The 21466-nt window shown below is 39.3% G+C and overlaps 1 protein-coding gene across 7 annotated transcripts in view; it reads right to left on the bottom strand.

Moving 5' to 3' along the window:
* GRM7 (glutamate metabotropic receptor 7) overlaps positions 1-21466 on the bottom strand; it is an 885418-nt gene that overhangs the window by 55809 nt on the left and 808143 nt on the right. For all 7 annotated transcript variants that reach the window (XM_034658687.1, XM_034658683.1, XM_034658681.1 and 4 more), the window contains one exon: positions 1844-2090. In XM_034658687.1, the coding sequence (XP_034514578.1) occupies positions 1844-2090 (247 nt within the window). The remainder of the gene's footprint in view (positions 1-1843; positions 2091-21466) is intronic.

Below are 21466 nucleotides of genomic sequence, written 5' to 3'. Positions count from 1 at the left end.
GTGGCAAGGGGTCCTAGAATAAAACACTACAGAAGTATAAATGTGCAGGTATATTTACCAACACAACTATGTATAAAAATAGATGCTTATGCATCTATACTCATGGGAATATTTCTCTTTGGGCATTAGTTGCATCTACCTCCATACAATCTTTAACTGGACCATCACATCCACATAACCAATCACATTAAAATGTACTTTTCTGCCTTTTAAGGAATAAAAGGACAGTAACAATTGATATATTATTTTCTAGATGCATAATGTTATGACACACTTATGACAAAAATATCAATATCTCCATTTTAAACATGAAGATGCTGAGCTTTAGGATAGCTCCATGATTCTCAAAGCCACATGGCTGGGAAGTGGAGTTGTTGGGATTTGAACCCAGGTCTGTCTCACCCCGGAGCCTCTTCTGACATCACATCAAATACCACAGGATTCGCTATCCAATTTCCCACCTCTCAATTGACCATTTGCTCTGAAGACACAAGAACAGAGGCTATACATTCATTCTGTTGCTCCTTTCTCTCGGTGTGGTCTTTGTCCTTCCTCTTGCCTTGTCCCAGAATCCCTTCTATTAAAAGGTCCAAGTGAAGCCCACAATATTGTTAACAAGCCTTTGTACCCCCGTCTACATATTCTCAATGAGTTTCACAATATTCATTCAGCCAACCACTTAGAAAAGGAGAGGAGCCAAGACCATGGATCTCTGCACAGTCTTTGTTAGGGACAAACTCTGTTGTCTCCTGCTTTTGAAAGATCTCTCCTTACTTGCAGAGTATACACGATTACCTTGGAGTCTTTAGAATAGGGATTCCTTTCTGCTTGGTGAGAAGCCTTTGTCTATGACAAAATGAGTCCATAACTAAAAAATGTCTTGAAGGATTTAATGGACAACCTGAATCCCTCTCTACTTTTTAAAACAGAAAGTATTATGAACACTCAAATCTGCCACGTTCTATTTGGAACTGGTCAACTCATTCCTAGAAAACAAATCCTGGAAATAGTATTTTTAACCTAAAATGCACTCTTACCACCGTATCATTGGTAAAATTGGCAATGAGAATTCTATGTGTTTAACCTCGAGTTAAATGGTCTTGTTTTCTTACAAATTGGTATGTGTATGTCCATCTTTTTGGAGTCATTTGCAGGGGTGACTAGAGGCTACCCAGGGGTTGCAGATATGCAAGGTAGCATATCACATGTGACATGTCACCCTTAATCCCCTCCCTGATATTTGGTCTTTCACGGAAGGAAACTCCCCTGCAGTGGCATGGTAAATGTTTTTCCCATGTGGGGATGTCACGACCATGATGGTACTCAGCCTGTATGCTTGGGTGTTTTCTTATTTCTAGAAAGCTTGCTTAGTGAAGAATCATAACTTACTCTACACTCATGTTCCAGTGAAAAGAAGTTTTGCTTTCTAAGTCATTAAATATTCCAGTTTTATTCCCACTGCTACAGTTCAGTCAGGTGTTAAAGCTTCCCTACTAGGAATTTGTTCCCCTAACATGAGGAGAGCAAGAAAGGTGGGTCACAACCTGGCAGCTATGTTTCTGTCAATTGGAGGGTTTGGTACCAGTGAACAAGAAGGAAGGGGGAGATTTCACACTTCAGAAGCAGAGCCTCTAAAAGCTTTTTTCCCCACAGAGAGCAAAAGTGAAATGGGGGCAAGAATAAGACAAACTCTTAAGAGCAAAGGTTAGCATTCACCCAGGAACCCACTCCGTTAAGACAAGAATGGACACCATATTTCTCCAAAGAAAGGCAAACTCATACCACAGTTCCTAGAGCTTCCTGATGTAGGAGGGGAAGTTGAAAGGAAAGGAAAGTTACTTACTGTTTGGGTCTACATTTTCACAGAGTTCTGTCTTTGCCTCACCGTTGGGTCTGTCACTGGGTTTGTGTGACAGCCGTGATGACATGGTGGCTGCTGTGACTACCGCCTTGAAGCTTCGCTTCCGCTTCTGGACATTGAGTTCAGGGTGGAAAATGATGATGTACACTTTCGGCATGTATAGCATCCCCAGAGCCACTGACGCACTTAGATTCATGGAGATTGTAAGTGTGGTAGTTTGTATGTAGAGCTAGGAGACACAACACACAAGACACTATTACAAATAAAATGACTGCAAAGGGAGTCTGAATACTTAACACATGACATCAAGAATGACTTTGGAGAGAAACCATAGCCATCTCCAGGGCCTTCTCATTAGGAAAAAAAAAAAAAGGAAGTCAGTATTACTTGGCATATTTATTGGAGAGTTTTTGCATATATTAATTGATCAAATGCCTTTGGGTGAATCCGTGTGCTTGCTTGCCCTGGAGAAGTCTCCTACATGGAAGTTCATAGTAGTAATCAGAGCTGAAGTACTTTCATTCAGAATGGCAGATGAATAATGAAGACATGAAAATCACAGAAATTTGTAATCGTAAGGGTGGTTATTGTACATCTTCCATACATACATAAAAAGATTAATACTAGATGATTTCTTGCTACATGAAGACTCTGGGAGCTTTGAAACTTATGTTAGTATATGTCCCTTTTTGTGTTATTTTTTTTTAACTGTTCACCTTCACCATACCTACAAAGTAGTGAGTTAAGTTGCCCTGAAAAGTAAGCCCTTCTTGCTTAGTTCTGATTTAAAAAACACTGATGGCAAGGACCCAAGATCTAGTGATGTTGGCTTATCTGGTCTCTTTATGTTGACAAATTGCTAATAAGGTGCAAAACCATCCTGACGCTGTGTTATTTGTGGTGTGGATGGTGTCTCCATGACTGTCCTTGTCTCCTTTGGCTCCCCTGAAAAATCAGTAAACAGCAATTCACTTACTGCGCAGTGTGTTAAATCACTGCCTTCGTTATAAACCTGAAAAGAAGGGCATGGGAAGTTGTAAGATCGGTAAGGAGAAAGCTACAGACAACTCGCCTTGGTCCAGTTGTGTTTATGAAGTGCCCTCTTTTGTGATCTGGAGCCCCACCCCTGTATATTTAGATATGTTTGCCTTTTGTGTGACTTCTAAAGGCTAGATTAAATGTGAGGTGATGGATGTGTTAATTAACTTGATGTGGTAATCATTTCTCAATTATACATATATTAAATCATCACATTGTATGCCTTAAAAAGGATCATGTTGTATGAACCTAAATATATACAGTTTTTGTTAATCATACCCTAGTAAAGCAATATATAAATGAATATATTCGTTCATTCATAAAATTCCAATTACATTAAACAAAATGAATAGATACCATGGCCTTTTGTGTCAGTGGAAAGCCAACGATATATTTATTCAATCATGGTATTCCATAACTAGGTCTTCCCATTGATCAGAGGATATAATCCCCATCCTTAATGGAGTCTACAAGGCCCCCTGTGGTCTGCCCCCTGCCAACTTTTTCAGACTAATTTGCCACCACTTTTCCCCCACTCTTCTCCCCAGGTCACCATCTGACACTCCTTTAGGTCTTGAAGATGTTGTGTTCGTTCAACCACAGAACCTTTAATACATGTGCTATCTCTTTATTTTTGTTTTCCTTTGTATGGAATGATTATCCTCTGCTTCCTAGAACATCCATCCTAGGCTACCCTCACCTACAGCCTCAAGTCTAGGCCAGCTTCTTTACTTACACACTCAGAGAACTGTTTTCTTTATATCACTGGTCTCTACTTGTAATTATGTACCTTTTGCCCCAATCATTTGACTGGCCATCTCTCTCTGACTAGGCCATGAGTACCATGAAGGCATGAACAAGTGTCTGTGGTACATCGTTGTGTCTCTAGTACTGACAAATAGTAGGCAATTAAATAAACATGATAGAGGAGCTCATTTGTTTGTATAATGGGTGTCTCTTTCCTATCTGTGATTCAAACAGTTTTTCTCTAAACATACAAGAATTTCTACCAGACATATTGACTGCCTGGATATTTCTGTATTATATTTCAAACCGAGGCTCTGGTGAAGAAATTAAAAGAGACTTTGCCATCTCATGTGGAAGGAATACAGTTTTCCAACAAACATTAATTTGAATGTGCATGTCTTTGAATGGTTTTAAGGAGCTGCCAGCGGCTAACTGTATAATACATAATGAATGTAAAATAGAAAGACAAAACAATATTGAATTAATGATCCTTTTGGTTGTGAATCAGACTGTATTTTAAAAGCTCATCTTTCCTATTGGAAAAGGTTTGACTTTAACTCCATTCCACCCTGTTAAGCTATACTATTTAAGAAAGGCTTACCATGGTCACAAGGCTTCAAGGACCTAGGCAATGTTGCTTCCTTCCTTCATGATCTCTGCTGTCATCCTACTTAGGAGGACTCTGCAAATCATGGTTTAGCAGTCCAAAAAAGAAAATGATATAATTTGACCTATGGTTTTGGTTCTGTTTCTCTGTTCATGAGCAAATTTTATAGTTGAAGAAATCATCCATAGTTTGTTTATTATTTAAATATAACCGTAAATTACATATATGCATAGGCTTATATATGAGTGTGTCTCTCTGTGTGTGTACACACTTTTTACTAAAGAAGACTACTTAGCAATTTAAGACCTCAAAAGCTATGATGTTCATTTTATGGAGTGTTTGATTTCATTATTCTCAAACTAGAGCCCATTGGTATTTTGTGCTGAAAGTTCTGCAGTCTCTGGTGAAACCTCAGAAGTATGTGAAAACCAACATGAATTCCACTGACCAAACTCCTGCTCCCACATTTCCTCTTTATACTGCATAGTGTTTAAGAATGAGTGGTCTGAAGCTAGCCTGAGTTCGATTCCCATTTCCTAGTTCTGTGACCTAGGGCGAAGAATTTGGCCTGGCTATGCCTCAGCTTTTGCATCTGTAAATGGGGATGTTAATACCTCATAATGTGTTGACAATTAAATCAGTGTTTGTAAAGTACTTAGGATCAGAACCAACAATACTATAAAAGTATTTTGTAATAAGTATACAGGTATAAAGATATGAAAGATTTAGTCTACAGGGATCCCAGAGGTATTGGTCCACAAGGATTCAACCCCACCAAGCCCCAGGAGAGGACCCAAGTCACTGTCTCTGGTCTTTGGTGGGAGATTCACCTTTTGACTGTGTTTATCGTACCATCAACTTTTAGTACATTCTTTTAACAAATTATAACCTATTTATTTTTAGTCTTGAGGCCGTTCCTATTTTACCTGCTGCTTACTGTAAAATACATTACCCTGTTTATTTAACCCTGGGTATTTGACAATATTTTATCTTCTTTATCATTTCTTTAGCAAGGTCAAGGCATTGATGATCACTGTTGGTCCCTTTCATCAAAACACAGAGGCCCTTGACACATGGTTTTTCTGAGATCAAGCTTCTCCTCAGGGCTGGTATTCAACTAAGCCTCATCCCATTCTGGCTTTCTGAAGACCATCCCCAGAGGAGCCAAGTCTCCCCACCTTGGCCAATCCTCAATGACTCAGGCCAGTGGGAAGGATGCAGATTACCTTGGAATTTCCATGTGTTTTGATAATTAAGACTTCATTTTATCATCACCCTAAATGAATTTCTAGGATCTAGTTTCTGCTCCTTGGTTGAATGTGGTTTTTCTAGCACCCATCATATATAATTCAGCTTATATAACCAAATAGCATTCAGACAAGGAATTTACAGTCAAGCCAACAAAGAACTTTGCATATATTCTAGAACAGTGGTTATTTTAAAGTCTAATCCATGGAATTTGGGACTATAACTATTCTGTCTGTCAGCTTCCTCATTTGTAGAATGAAGAGAATAATGAGTCCTACTTCATATGGTGGTTTTGAAGATCTAATAAATATATGAAAAATGCTTAGCATAATGCCTAGGAAATAAGTACCAATGAAATGTTAACTATTATTATTATAGCTACTTTTTATTATAACTACTATTTATATTCTGCTTAATATTTATTTAGATTAGGTTGTTGGGGTATATATCTCAAGATGAAGGCTCATAACCATTTTCATCTATTTTAAACTTTTTACAGATGTCTCATTGATTAATTAGGTTGTAGTGTCTAAAACACCAGACCTATTTATGTCTGGTCTGACTGAAATGTACCAGCAAGTATATTGTTAAGAGTTTACAGGTATATGCTTAATTTAATGCCAGGCAAAGCCCACCTGAATCTTCTTTATCTTGGTCTAGGTTCATTATCAGATAAAATGCTAAACCATATTATGAGATGCCATTATTGTTTTGCAAGGTGGTATAGCACTACAGTTACTTGAGTTCTCCTTGTCTAATGTTTTATTGCTGAGATACTAAGAAATTTGAGAAGTGGTCAGATAGTGCTCATGAGCAACTCTGAAATTTACCAACTCTTCTGTGTAAATTTATTTTGAGAGATTTCAAGGCAAGCTGTTAAAAGTTGTAATAGTGACAGGCTTCAAACTTGGAACATCATAGCATTTGAGATACTGTCCAAAGAATAATGAGAAAAAGAAAGAAGTAAAGAAAAAATTTTGTAGAACACAGAAACATACAAAACTGGAAAAACTCAATTTTGGATTTTTAAGTTCATCAAAATACTCTCATCATTACTGCTGATATCCTTAGATGTATATGCTATACAAATGAACTAACAATATATTTATACTAATGAATTACCAACTATATCTGTAAAAATCCTGTATCAGAAGAAGAGTTCTAGGACTATCTGATGGTGTCAAACCACGGATGTAAGAGCTTATTAACTCATGACCCCTGCTGCAGATTCACTGTTAGTTCTATTTCCTAGATGGGCTATACGAAAGACTTTTCCACTGTTGGTGCATTCATCCACGTACTGGTTCTCCATCTTCACTGAGATACTACCAAATGCCCGCACTGGCTCAAACACTAAGTACACCACTGTGAAGATGATAGACATTCTCCCTCCATCGGGGAGCCATACTTTAGTGCCAGGAGGAAGGCAATTAAGAATGAACTAATTCCTCATGCATCAACGGTTCACCAAGTCCTTTTCCCCACAATGTATATTGGCCCCTGTTTTCCCCTCCTCTTGTCATTTCCTTTGCTGACCTGTTGTGCTTCTGACACCTTGTTTCTATTTGATGCTTCATCCAGTGGCCTCTTCTACATAAAGCCTTCCCTGTGTCCCCAGTCAGGGCAGTTCCCCTGTTGGTCCTTGTCATAGGTACAGCTCCAAAGAGCACTTAACCTGGTCTGCTCAAAACTGTATAGCCAGTTAGTTGTACATTTTTTTTAAAGATTTTATTTATTCACTTGACAGAGATAGAGACAGCCAGCAAGAGAGGGAACACAAGCAGGGGGAGTGGGATAGGAAGAAGCAGGCTCATAGCGGAGGAGCCCGATGTGGGGCTCGATCCCATAACGCCGGGATCACGCCCTGAGCCAAAGGCAGATGCTTAACCGCTGTGCCACCCAGGCGCCCCAGTTAGTTGTACTTTAACCCTTGCTTTGAAAACGCAAACACATCCCTAGCAGATGGGTATATTAGGGAACAATTTGAGTACAACACAGTTTGTGTTTGCACGTGTATGATCTTTTTCCCCAAGAAACACTAGATGAGCACAGTAAACTACATCCAGCTGGACCAAGCCGTGCAGGAACACAAAAAGTTCTCTCTCTCTCTCTCTCTCTCTCTCTCTCACACACACACACACACACACACACATACACACACACACCCCTCAAACGTCTGCCTTTGCCCCCTTCGCATAATTTTACAATAAATCACAAGCAGCAAAGCTTCTGGCACCTCCTTCCATGAGCAAACTTTACCTCCTTTTTCTTAAGGTAAAATGCCATATTTATTATATTAATGCACTGCTTAGCCGTTTTACTTGTATAAAAGCAGTCCGCCTTTTTATCAGATTTTTTTTTTAAATGTCACTGGTGATTTTTTTTTTTTGAGTGTCATGTCCCTAACTCAATTTTTCCCATAAGTCTTATGTTTTTATTGCACAATTTTGCATAGCATGGTGGTTTTTAAGAAAACACATGTCACATTAGAGCAGAACCAACTGGATAATAAAACAATGTGTGCTAAAAAGTGTTCATGTATTAAATGCTGGTTGAATGAAAATTTCTACACTTGAAGCAGGTATTAGGTACCATAAACATCCTTGGCATTCAACATTGTTTGAGGAACGCTATTATTTGTAGTTGTTAGTATTATCACTATTATTTTTGTTATTATTTGTGTGCCTCCATTTCCTTATTTCTAGAGTAGAGATAATAATAGTACCTCTCTTAGCAGGTTGTTGGGACCAAATGGGTTGACCATTGTGAAATACACAGAAGGGTGTATAGCATGTAGCGTCCATTCAGTCAAGTGTATTAGTACCACTGACTTATTAATTGGCTATAACATGAAATAGTTTTCTTAATATTAGTACATTTCATAATGAAAATCTTTTTTATGAAATCTGAATCACAGCCTTTTCAAGGAACGGGCATTTCAATAAGTTTGCTTCTCTTTTGTTTGAAAGTATTCTCAAACCCCTATTTTATCTGTAATTGACTCTTTTATGAGAAAGGGTAAATTTTATGCATTCCCAAGTGACACTTGAGAACTGGGACAAGAAGGCCTTAATGAAGTCTTCAGGTAGAAGGGAGAAGTTTCATAATCCTCACGGCATCCCAAAGTCTGTGTAATAAAAATGAAAAATGTGTCTGATGGAGTCCCAGAAAAGAGGAAGTTACATTATTACCTGACGGATGCTTGGAACATTCCTATGACTGAATTAAATGAAAGTTCCTGGCAGTTAAGACCAATGTTTACTATCCTTACCACCTGTACCCCTTGCTTCCTAATTAGAGTAACCACGTTCTTGAGAAAAATAAATAAATAAATAACGGCATATGTTTGGGGATAGGACAGGATGTTTGCAATTGGGACTTCCTCAGTCATCTGGAGGGTCAAAATAGTGAGAACTCTTGGCTTAGTTATCAAGTAATGCATGACGATAAAAGGATTCAGTATAATTATGGGGGAAAACATTTGCTTTTCAGGGTAGAGAGAGTTGCATCTTCTAGAAGAATGGTGTGATGCAAAGAGTAAGATCTTTGTTACTAGAACTGATTTCAAATCTTGGCCTCAGATTGTTGGTTGGTGACATTGGGCAAGCTACTTCACATCTGGCAAGTGACAGACTCAAAACTCGGACCCTAGAAATTTGTTATAAGAGTCTCTGATATATAACCCCACCTCACTCTACCACTGCCATGGAGATCTTCTCATCATTTGAAGTTTACAGGGTATCATGTGTGAAAAGTAGTGCACAGTGCGTAGAATATGGTGGGTGTTCAGGAAATGCAAGTGTATTTATTACAGTTGATGGCCCCATCATTTGTAGATAATTTTCATGCTATTCTATTTAGACCTCCTATCTTTGATTTGGTAATAAAGAGGAGAGAGGGATGGAGAGAGGGAAGAGGGCTATACATAAAGAGATACACAGACCAAACACTATAGGCCACATTTTGTGGATGGGTGTCTGGCACAGAATTACAAAATAATGAAGGCAACCAGATGATTATTGGACAAGACCTAGTTTTACTGCGTTTTGTTTTTGTCATTTAGTATTTCTAGGCAGACATGATATTACATCTATACACAATTACTTCCTTTATTTGAATGGACATAAGATAAGCATTCCAGGTGAATGTAAATCAGTTTCTAGAGTATGAGATAAGTGATTGTGTCATGCTTGAAATCATCAACACCTCAGTTCTTTGCTCTCCTGAGCAGAAGCCTGGTTCTGTGTCTGTTCCAGTGAAATGCTGTTAGTACAACTGACCACATGCTTGGGAAGTTCAGTGTTTTGCTCCCCATGACATCCTCAAGAGCTCCAGGACACCTCAATAGCCAGTTCTTCCAGGCAGTCACTTCTGATTTTGCTAGGCATAGGAATTTCTTTCCTCTGCCAGCCATCTGACTCCTCAATTTTGATTTCAAGATATCGCCCCCCATAACAACAGGCAGATTTGCCCTTTTATATATAGCCAATACTGGCACTGTTCACCCTATTGTGTTATCTAGAAGGATATTTACCATCCCTGCTGGGTTGAGAGCCCTGCAACTGTTAGGTCACTGCCTTGCAGTGATTTAACATACAAAGGCAAAGTGTTTTCTCTACAGTCAGCCTGGAGAGACACATTTCTGCCAGATTCCATTGGTTCCCTTTGAACCTTTGGCCACATTCATCAAGAGTAAACCTTAGAGCCTTTTTGTAGGAAGCAACCTCAAATTCTTTCTTATAATATGAAAATGCTTGTTTGTACCTTGCTGGGGAATACCTTAGGTAAAAGACAATGATGTATTATTTTGCAAATAAAGCAAATGGATTTAAAAAAAAAAGTTAAGTCTGAACTTAATGTATTGTTTCTTTAAAAAAAAAGATTTATTCTATTTTGAGGAGGGGAGTGGTATAGGAAGAGGGAGAGGAGAATCTCAAGCAGACTCCCCACTGAGCACAGAGTCCGATTAGGGGCTCGATCTCACCTCCCTGAGATCATGACCTGAACCAAAATCAAGAGTCGGATGCTCAACTGACTGAGCCACCCAGGTGCCCCTAAAGTATTCTGTTTCTAAAGTTGTTATTTGGAATACTCCATTTCTGTAAGTGCAAAGCTGTCTAATCTTGCCAGCTTTTAAAGTCAACTTTATAGTTCTAATGAACATAAAGAGATAGAAATCAAATGAAAAAAACTGATGTCAAATTAATAGCTAAAAGAAAGAGATAATCTTTGCATTTCTTAGGCACAGTCAGTGTGTTTTAAGTTGGACTTGTAAAGTGTTCATTGACACCGGACCCCAGATTGTCATTGATGAGAAGACAAAGTCAGGCTCTCACTAAAATAAAGTGCATTCTCATCTCAGTTTTCAAAGCCATTGACAATGGCTTTCTGTTGAACTTTGACAAGTTTTGATCATCATAATCATAGAGCTTTCTCCTTTCTCTTTTTTCATTCTGGCTGTTATTTTTGTTGATCTTCCTCTGTCCCTTTTGAACCCTATCTTTCCCATCTTGCCACTGAGCTGCAGTACCTTTCTTTCTGCCCTTGAAAATCATTTCCCCTTCCATTAGCTCATAGTTTTCCATGTCTTATCTTACTCCCCTGTGTTTGCACTGCCCGCAGTGTGGTGGTGTGCATGTGGGTGGATGTGGGCCCCCAAACTGCTGCCATGCTGGGTAGCATGCCGGGGTACCCATTAGTGATTGTGCCAAGTGCTGCCCCTGGCTGATGGGCAAAACACTTAAACAGCTAGAACCCGGGCCAGCTGAATTGCCCATCCAGGGGTAACCTAGGTTCTCAACTCCTCATCAAGGCCCTCAACTGTTTAAGCCCATGGTTTAAGCCCCCAAAGAGCAAATAATTGCAATGAAACTTTACTCAGAAAATTGTCAACAAATAGTTGCTCAGCCTATGGCCCTAACTGGAACAGTGAGGGCTCTGAGATTGGGCAGGAAAATAATAGCTATCCTGCCAAGAGAAATTTAGTGAAAGGGAGGGAGCCTGGCTAAGGAGTAGGGGCTGAGTGGTTCATGGTTTTAATCCTGACTTCACAGGATCCCTTTTTCTTTGCTTTTGTTTTCAGGAACTTGTGTCAGGGATCTCAAAACTGCTATTTCCTGCCCACTCACTCTCTGAGTCTGTAGTCTGGCCTCCATCATCACCTGCTCTGAGTGTGTACTCTAAACCTTCCTAGACTCCTTGTCAGACGTGAGAGGGTTTTTTGTTTGTTTTTCCCCCAGGTGTCATTTCTTTTTACAACTCAACGCTGAGGACAATACTTTTGGGGGCTTCTGCTGTCCTGCTGCATTTGCTCAAGTTCCCATCACACTTGGAATGAAGATAATATCCTCAACATGGCCCAACAAACTCTGCATGTACCCCTTCTGTCTTCCCTCACCTACTCTAACTCCTTCAAATGTGCAATGCTCCGTCCGTCCTCAAAGCTTTTGTACATGCTGTTCCCTCTGCCTCAGATCCTATTCCCACTTATCTTTACCTGACTACCTCCTATCTGCCTTTCAGGTCTCAGTCTTACTTCTCTGACTCTCAAATGTAAATTATGAGCTCCTTCTCTTGCCTGCTTATAGAATGTATCATGCCCCTTCATTACATTAATCATGACTTGTGATTATTTGTTCAAGTATTTATTTCATAAGTATCCTGTCACTAGACTGCCTCCCCCGTGACGGCCTGGACCATACACCTTTCAACTGACTGTCTGTAGGTCCTGGAACACAGCAAGTGCCCAATTCATAGTGCTGACCAAATGAATACAGTCTTGGAGACAGATAGATATTGTGCAGCCAAGAGCAGTAAAATGTATGACCAGTGTACTGGAATTGCAGTCAGGAATTCTGCATTTGGGTGTAGGCTCTGCTGCTTATTAACAATGGGGGGATCTTGAGTACCTCACTTAGCCTTTCTAAGCTTGAATATTGCTACTTATAATATGAGGTGAGTAATGGCATCTACCCCTGCTGTGACATGGAAGAAATGAGTTGTAAGTGGTTATATGTCTTCAACTCTAAAGCCCTGGTCAAAATGCTGTGCTGGTAAAATTTATGTCTATGCAGCACAGGATAATGTAACCATGTCCAGAGGCTCTTTGTCTCTGAACAATCATAATTACTTCCCATTTTTTCAAATACTTTTTCCTCAGGCAATTTCAGTGGCTTCACTTCTTTCTGTACTCCTGAACCTGGGGCATTCCTGTGGCCCAGGCATGGCATTCACAGCTAATAAATAGAGGAGATAAAACATAGAGATAAATTGTCTCATATATAATAGGGAGAAAACCAGAATATTTAGTCAGGGAGGAAGAGAACAGTTAGAAGTGAGCAAATCAAAGGCAGGGACCATGTTTAATTTATCTTTGCACCCTCGTGCCTGGCATAGGGAACATGTTCAGTACATGTTTGATGAATGAGATGGTCTTCACGCATTTGACAAACTGAAGCCAAATTCAAAGGCATTTATTCAACTTTATTTTACAGCTCATTACGTCTCCCTGTCTCCTAGCCTTTTTCATATCCCTGAATATAGCATGCTCTAGTCTGCCACAGGGCCTTTGCATATGCTTTCCCCTTTCCCTGGAATGTTTCCCCACCCCCACCTACCTTATTTTATTTATTCTTTAAATCTCCGGGCAGGCATGACTTCTTTAGCCAAGACTTTTCTAAGCAAAACTAGGTAATACCATCCTGAGATGGTATTTGAGAGTTATGAACTCTCAAAACAATCCTAAGATTCACACTGTGTGTGTGTGTGTGTGTGTGTGTGTGTGTACTTGTACGTGTGTATGATAAATATCTGTCTCCCCCACCAGTAAGTATGCCTGTTTATCTCATGTTGTATCCCTGTCTAGCGCTGTGGTGTGTGTGGGGCCAATACAAGTGACTTAATTGATACTGATATTGTTAGGGAAGTAAGTCTTAGTGACACACAGGTAGATGTTGCATTTGAAGTCTTTGGCTCCATCCTTGTCCTTTTTCCACAGAGCGGACTCAAAAGGGTACCTGGCAGGAAGGAGCAAATGTGAGTTCTCATGGACTTATACTGCCTGTAAAAAGTACTTTCCAAACTGGCCCAAGGAAGAATAGGACCGTGTTGTCCCGGGGGTTGCCACTGACATTTCTTAAACACTCTTCCATGTGTTCACCAAAAAATAAATAAGTAAAATAATTACCAATCATGACTCCTTTGGAGCCAGAAGTAACACTGAAAATCAACAACACTGCCTTTTTTGGAAGAATGAGATTTTTTTTCTTTCAAAAAGCTTGCATTAATACCCAGGTTAGCACCTTGTAAAGAGACAATGAAAAATGAAATGGTTGCTATGGCAACGCAATGATGAATGCATTTTGTTTTTGTTTTTATTTAACAAAAAGCTGCTGACTTTGACTTAACTGAGACCATATATGCATTTTGGTTTTGCAATTCTGATTCTTCGTGGAAATTTTCAGAAACATCACTAAGATCACTTAATGAATCCACCTTCTTTAGACAATGTAAAAGCAATGAAGAAGACAAAAAAGGACAGGTGAGAGATAATGTTAGGAAGGAGAAATGAAAGGACATGGGATGGATTGGGTGGGAGGAAATAAGAGGAAGTGAGGAACTAAGGGATCATTTTTTTACATTTTACCTCATTTTATGCAAACGCCAGGAGAGTACTATCTTTTTTTTATTATAATAATATTTTTTATTATATTATGTTAGTCACCATACAGTACATCCCTGGTTTTTGATGTAAAGTTCGATGATTCATTAGTTGCGTTTAACACCCAGTGCACCATGCAATACATGCCCTCCTTACTACCCATTACCAGCCTATCCCATTCCCCCACCCCCCTCCCCTCTGAAGCCCTGTTTCAAAGGAGAGTACTATCCTAAATGGGATCAACACTGCACAAACCCTAGAGTGAGTGTGAGCTCTCTAAAAAAAAAAAAAAATATTTCCCCCTCCCCAAGTAAGAGTGGACTGGCTAAGAATTTTTCCAAGAGATTTTTAAAAAAATTTTTAGATTTTATTTATTTATTTATTTATTTATTTATTTATTTATTTGACAGAGACAGAGAGAGAGTACACAAACAGGGGGAGCAGCAGAGGGAGAGGGAGAAATAGGTCCCCCACTGAGCAGGGAGCTGGATGTGGGGCTTAACCCTAGGACCCCTGGATCATGACCTGAGCCAAAGGCAGACACCCAACCGACTGAGCCACCCAGGTGCCGCTCTGAGATTTGAAGTGATATTAGCCTAGTTAGATCCTGAGCCCCCTTTGGGAGTGCTGGGACCCAGGCATTTATACCAGCTTCATCTCTCCCAACACCAGTGAGCTCTGATCCTAATCTAGCTGACCATGCAAAGCCAGTCCTTCACCCTCATTTATTTTTTATAGTTAAGATTTCCTCTCCTGTCCTCTATCCTGCATTTATTCCTACTTGGAATTCCTAAGCCACCTGTTTTAAAAAAAAATCTATTTCTTTAGAAAGCACAAAAGAGATCCATAAAATGGTTAAGCAACAAGCGTGTGAGTAGATTGCTGTCTCTCTGATACCCCAAAAATATCTAAGTTCATGTGTAATAATTTAAGAAAAAAATTCTTAAAAGTCTATTGTTTCATCTGAGTCTTGAAACATTTCACAGTTTGATTATAATTCAAAGAAAAATGGATGAATGAGTCTTAAAACATAATTTTAAAGGCAAATTCTCTATTTAGTCTTGGCTTATGGAATCACCATATGCTATTTATGGGAAGGAAGATAAAACATGGAAGGTCTTCTCCATAGTTCATTCAATGATGTCTAGAGAGATTTCAGGCCCACATGTCAGAGTACCCTGCAGCAGAAGGTTCTGTGAAGGTTATTCTCATTTATATGCAACTAGATGCTTATTATCTTTAGTGTAGGAAGCATCACCTTTGCCATCCTCTTAGGGCTGCTGACACAATCAAACAGACATCTCAAATAACATTGAAAATGGAGCTTTCCCTGCAACCTGCCTCTGCACTGCTTTCCTCATCTCAGGAAGTGTTACCCCCATCGACCCAGTTACACAAATTGGAACTTGAAAGGTTATTCTCGAATACTTCCATTTCCCTCACATTGTACCCTTTATATTCAGGCCATTAGCCACTTAGCTAATATTATCTGTAAGATATTTCTTAAATCTTTTCCCTTCTCTTCCCCCTTCACTCCCCACCCCATCTTAAATATGTTTAGTTAATACAACTAAGTAGAGAGAACAGTGGTTACCATTTGTAAGTTCTCACATTTAGCAATAATGATGATGGTAATGAGGATATGATGATGCACTTTTACATTGTTCCTGGGGGGCTACAGTAGCACCCCACCTGGTTTTACTACACCCATTTTTCAGCTCCCTTTAAGCAACTCTGCACAGACTAACCAGAATGATCTTTATAAAAACTGCAAATCAGCTCACATGGTCTCCTGTAGAACATCTTTCTAAGACTTTCCATTGCCTTTTGGTATGGTATCTGGCCTGGCTACATTTCCAACTTGTTAGCTACTCTCTCTTGAATATGATTAATCTACACTGGCATTCTTGAGTGCTCCCAGCTCATGTCCAGCAAGGGGACTTAGCACATACCATTCTGCCTGCCCAGAATTTTTTTTTCTTTTTTTCTTTTCTTTTATCTTTTCCTTTCCTTTTCTCTTTTTTCTTTTCTTTCCTCTTCTTTCTTTCCTTTCTTTTTTTTTTCTTTTTTTTCTTTTCTTTTTTTTTGCCTGAGTTCTTCACCCAGATAACTCTTAACTCATCTTTTAGGATCAACTTCCATGCATTTTTCTCTGACAGACTTTTTATGACTGCCTGCTGCTCCACAGACTTGAATTTTCTCTTTCCATAATGTTCTCTCACTGCAGTCTGTTCCTTTTATTCATTGTACATATTATAATCAGTAATGATCAGCATAATCATGGATTCACTGATCCCAACTCTTAATCTCCTACTAGAATTTAAGCTTTATGATGGCAGGAATATGCCTGTCACACACACACACAAAGGACTTCACAAATATGTATTTTTTTAATTAATGAAGAATGATAGCAGTTAAACAAATAATTCTAAAGTAAGGTACAAACATAAGCGTCCTAATGAGTAAAACTGTTTTGGAGCTATAAATATATTTTGGGTAGATATTTGTTCTTATAGTTAATATACTCAGAATATTAAGTCAAAAGCCTGCGTTTCCAGAGAGGTCATATGTACAGGGTATCACAGTAATGAGGAACAAAGCTAGGATGTTAGGTTGAGGTCTTTTGACTCTAAAGCTCACTCTACTGTATTCACATTCCACTAAAAAGTCTGTTTGATAAAAGAATGGATCATGGAACTGTTTAATTTTTTATTCCCCAAGGCTTTAATTGCCAATGCTTAGAAAAACAAACAGCTCTAACTATTTCTAAAGGGAACTGACAGAAACTTCCCATTCTTTACCACAGATTGCATATTTGTATGTTTTATATTTAAGTCCATGTTCCCTACCAAGAATAATGTGTAAATATCCTCTGCATGTGATTGAAACTATGTCCAATTTCCTTGCCAAATCCAGCTTCTTGTCAAGAGGATGTAGCATTTCTGTCTTTCCCCCAACTGTGCAGACACTTACACCCGGGGAGATGCCCCAAATGATAAAAGGTGTGCTTGAGCAGGCAGAGAAACAGGATGAAAAATAAGTAATATGCAAATGGCATGTAAATATTATCTGAAGCATGAACGGGTTGCGATGTCTGATGATTCTGCTGACATGCGTTTATTATGTGATTGGCTGTTTTGAGAAGATCTAGAGTAGACCAAGGAAACTGCATAGAGAGGAAGGGGATTATCCGGAAAGTAAACTGGAATTCTTTGATATTCAGGCAAACACTGAATGTCCCAGTATCTTTGTTTTTTCTTTTAGTGGGAGGACAGGACTGCTTCTCCCTCCCTTCACTTGCTAACTGTTTAGCATATATGTAAGATGGAATAAATAAAGGGCAGTTAGGGACTCCCCTCAGGTAGGGACTCTGTGAGTGATCACACAAAGAGATATGCTAAAAGGAGACCCAGCCCTGCAGTGGGAAAGGTGTGATCTCTTTAAGGACATATGAGATGGATCTGAAACATGGAGTACCCATACCAGAGGATAGGGGCCAACAAGTGCCACCTTGGTGAAAGTGAGTCAAGGAATTAGGAAGGGGACAAAGTGGATTTATTCCCTAGGGACACAAGAAAGAGGCAGTCTTGGGGGTGACCTCCAATGGAAAGACCTCCTCCTGTCAAGAAGTTGAGGGGATTAGTTGACTAGGAGAGAGGAGACCTTGGGCTGGGAAAGATGGCTATAACCTTAAGGTATGGACTGTTTATACATCTGTCTGGACTCTGGGATATTTGGCTGGCTGAATATATGGTGTTTAATAATGAGCTATCCTACCTGTTCCTTCCACTGTGAAGCTGTGGTACGGGTCTTACATACACTGGAGATGTTTGGGGACAAGCTATCTTGAGCTTGTGGTCGGAAGAGTCATATTCTTTTTTTTTTTTTTAAAGATTTTATTTATTCACTTGACAGAGATAGAGACAGCCAGCGAGAGAGGGAACACAAGCAGGGGGAGTGGGAGAGGAAGAAGCAGGCTCCCAGCAGAGGAGCCTGATGTGGGCCTCAATCCCAGAACGCCGGGATCACGCCCTGAGCCAAAGGCAGATGCTTAACGACTGAGCCACCCAGGCGCCCCCAGAGGAGTTATATTCTTTGTGTTGAGACTTGGGGCTACCAGGTTCATTAATGGTGTAGGGATGAAGTCATTGGACTCAGGTGTCAGCAAACCTGGATTCTAGTTTCTGCTCTGCACTTAGTAGTTACAGGATTTGGACTACGCCATTCGTAAATACATTTGTAACTGTGTATTGTTTTCTTCACCTCTGAACCTCAGAAACATGTGCCTACTCTCTTAAACTAACTACATTAAAAAACCAAAAACATAGTCTCTATCTTGCCACGAATTGAGGAAAGTTAAGCCATAATTTGAACAAAATTAGAATTTGGAAGTCATTTGTATAGTCACAATGTGTAAAAGTGATGAATGATTATATGTCAGTTACTTTATAAACATTATAAACAATTAGTCATGCATGACTTGTACGAACAGTATGGAGAACTTTGCAAAGAACAAGAAGCAGGGTGTCGCAGACGCCATGCCACACCACCCAATAGGACTGCCTGCAGGACTGAGGGATTTATTCCCCTAGATGCTGGTGGCTGAAGAGGCTCCTGTTAGCTAAGGTTCTATGCTGCAGCCACTGGGCAATACTGGGGCATAAAAGCTCATCCCCGTTGCCCCGGGAGGGGACAGTTCTCAAGGGCAGCTTCAGAACTTCTCAAGGGGCATCAGCTGAGACATTGTTCATTCTTTATCATGGCCCAACTTTCCCCTCATTCCAATCCTGTTTCTTTTCCTTCTACCTATGGTTATTGATACTAGGGGTACTCCCGAATAAACCTGCACTTGCCCTCCCAGCGAGGCCAACCAGAGAATTGGCATATCAGGATTCTTCTGGGCATCTCAATTCCAATCACAATCAAGAATTTTCTCAAAACAATTTGTTCCATAGCCCCTTTTGCAGCAAAGACCTCAAAGTCTGACTGAGCACCTTATTGCATTTATAGCATGCACTAACCAAAGCCAGTAGATCCCAGACAAAATGTATCCCCTCCCCAGAACGTGTTCCTCCACTTCTATTGTGCATCCATGAACTGAAAATTCTCCCTCTCTCACGTTTCACATCCAGATATATGTAAGTACATGCACTACCTATGCTGTCCCCAAAATGTTGTTTTAAGAACTTCAAAATTTTCAGAAACTTTGACATAGGACAAAGACTATCTGTACAGTTCTCACTGAGGTCCACCACTTGTTAATATCCCACCCCATTCTCTTTGTGCCAAACACTTCCGTCTGTATCACCTAAGGAGATGAACGTTTACTACACAGCCACGATAATGTTATCACACCTAAGAAATTTAACAATTACACTGTATCATGTAATACGTGATAACAAAGTCAAGTTCACCCAATTTCTCCCAAAAAAAGTTTCCTATGATTTTTCTCCAATGCAAAATTCAATCAAGGTTCATGCATTGCATTGGTTATGTGTCTTCAGATTCTTATAAATTAGAGCAGTCTCTCTGCCTTTGTTTTTTAAATAGGTTTATTGATGTAAACAATAAACTGCACATATTTAAAGAATAAAATTTGATGTTTTGACACATGTAAACACCAGTGAAATCATGACTATAATCAAGGTAGTAAACATATGCGTCAGCTCCAAAAGTTTCCTCCCTCCCCTTTCTTTCCCCTTCACTCCTCCCCACCCCCAACCCCAAGCAACCACTGATTTGCTTTTTGTCACTGTAAATTCATTTGCATTTTATAGTTTTATATAAATAGGATCATACAGTATGTACTCTTCTGTCAGGCTTCTTAAATTCAGCATAATTATTTTGAGATTCAGACAAATTATTGAGTGTATCAGTAGTTCATTCCTTTATATTACTAAGTAGTACTCCACTGTATGGTTACATTACTTTTATTTAATCATTCATCTGTGAATGGCCAACTGCGTTATTTCCAGGTTTGGCTATTGCCAATAAGGCTGTTATGAACATCATACCAAAAACTGTGTGTGGACACATTTTCCACTTTATTTTGGGTATATAACTAAGAGAGGAATGCCTGGCCTATATAGTAAGTATATGATTAACTTTTTAAAAAAATTTCCAAAGTACTTTCTAAAATGGTAGCATCATTTTACATTCTTGCCAGCACTGTGTGAGAGTTCCAGTTCTCCAAATCCTCTCCAACACCTGGTGTGGTCAGTCTTTTTCAGTTGTAGCCATTCTGATAGGTGTGTAGTAGAATCTCGTTGCCACTTTAATTAGCAATTTCTTGTAGCCAGTAATGCTCAGCGGATTTCATAGGGATGCTTCCCGTTTGTGCATCTTCTTTGGTGACATGTTTGTTCAAATCTTTTGCCTATTTGTTTTTTATTGGGTTGTTTTCCCTAGTGTTAAAATTTGAGAGTTCTGGATTCTAGATACAGGACCTTTATCAGATCTATGTTTTGCAAAGATTTTTCTCCTAGTCTGTAGCTTTTCTTTTCATTCTCTTAATACTATCTTTTGAAGAGTAGAAGTTTTTAATTTTCATGAACTGTAATTTTTAATTTGTTCTTTTACAGAATGTGCTTTTGGTGTGATATCTAAGAAATCTTAGCCTAATCCAAGGCCATAGAGACTTTATTCTAGAAGTTTTAGAGTTTTGGGTTTTATGTTTAGATCTATAATCCATTTTGCATTAACTTTAAAATATGGTACTAGGTATATGGGGCGCCTGGGTGGCACAGCGATTAAGCGTCTGCCTTCGGCTCAGGGCGTGATACCAGCATTATGGGATCGAGCCCCACATCAGGCTCCTCCGCTATGAGCCTGCTTCTTCCTCTCCCACTTCCCCTGCTTGTGTTCCCTCTCTTGCTGGCTGTCTCTATCTCTGTCAAATAAATAAATAAATCTTTAAAAAAATATATAGTACTAGGTATATATCTGAGTTCATTTGGGGGGAGGGATATGAATATTCTACTAGCACAACTTGTTTAAAAGGCTATCCTTTCTCCTGCATCGCCTTTGTACCTGTGTCAAAAATTAGTTGTCTATACATGTGTGGTTTTGTGGGTTTTTTTTTTTAATGGACTCTCTATTCAGTATCATTGATCTAGTTGCCTTTCTTTACGCTAATATTATGCTATAGCTTTATAATAACTCTTAACGTCAGATTGTGCCACCCTTCCAATTTTGTTCTGTTTCAGAGTTATTTTAGCAGTTACAGGTTCTTTTTATTTCCATATGGATTTTAGAATCAATTTGTCAACTTCTCTAAGAAGCCTTTTAGGATTCTGATTGACATTAG

Source organism: Ailuropoda melanoleuca, chromosome 4 (genome assembly GCF_002007445.2).
Source record: "Ailuropoda melanoleuca isolate Jingjing chromosome 4, ASM200744v2, whole genome shotgun sequence".
Classification (NCBI taxonomy): domain Eukaryota; kingdom Metazoa; phylum Chordata; class Mammalia; order Carnivora; family Ursidae; genus Ailuropoda; species Ailuropoda melanoleuca.
The sequence above is the reverse complement of the archived record's forward strand: the minus strand, read 5'-3'. Positions and strand labels throughout refer to the sequence as shown.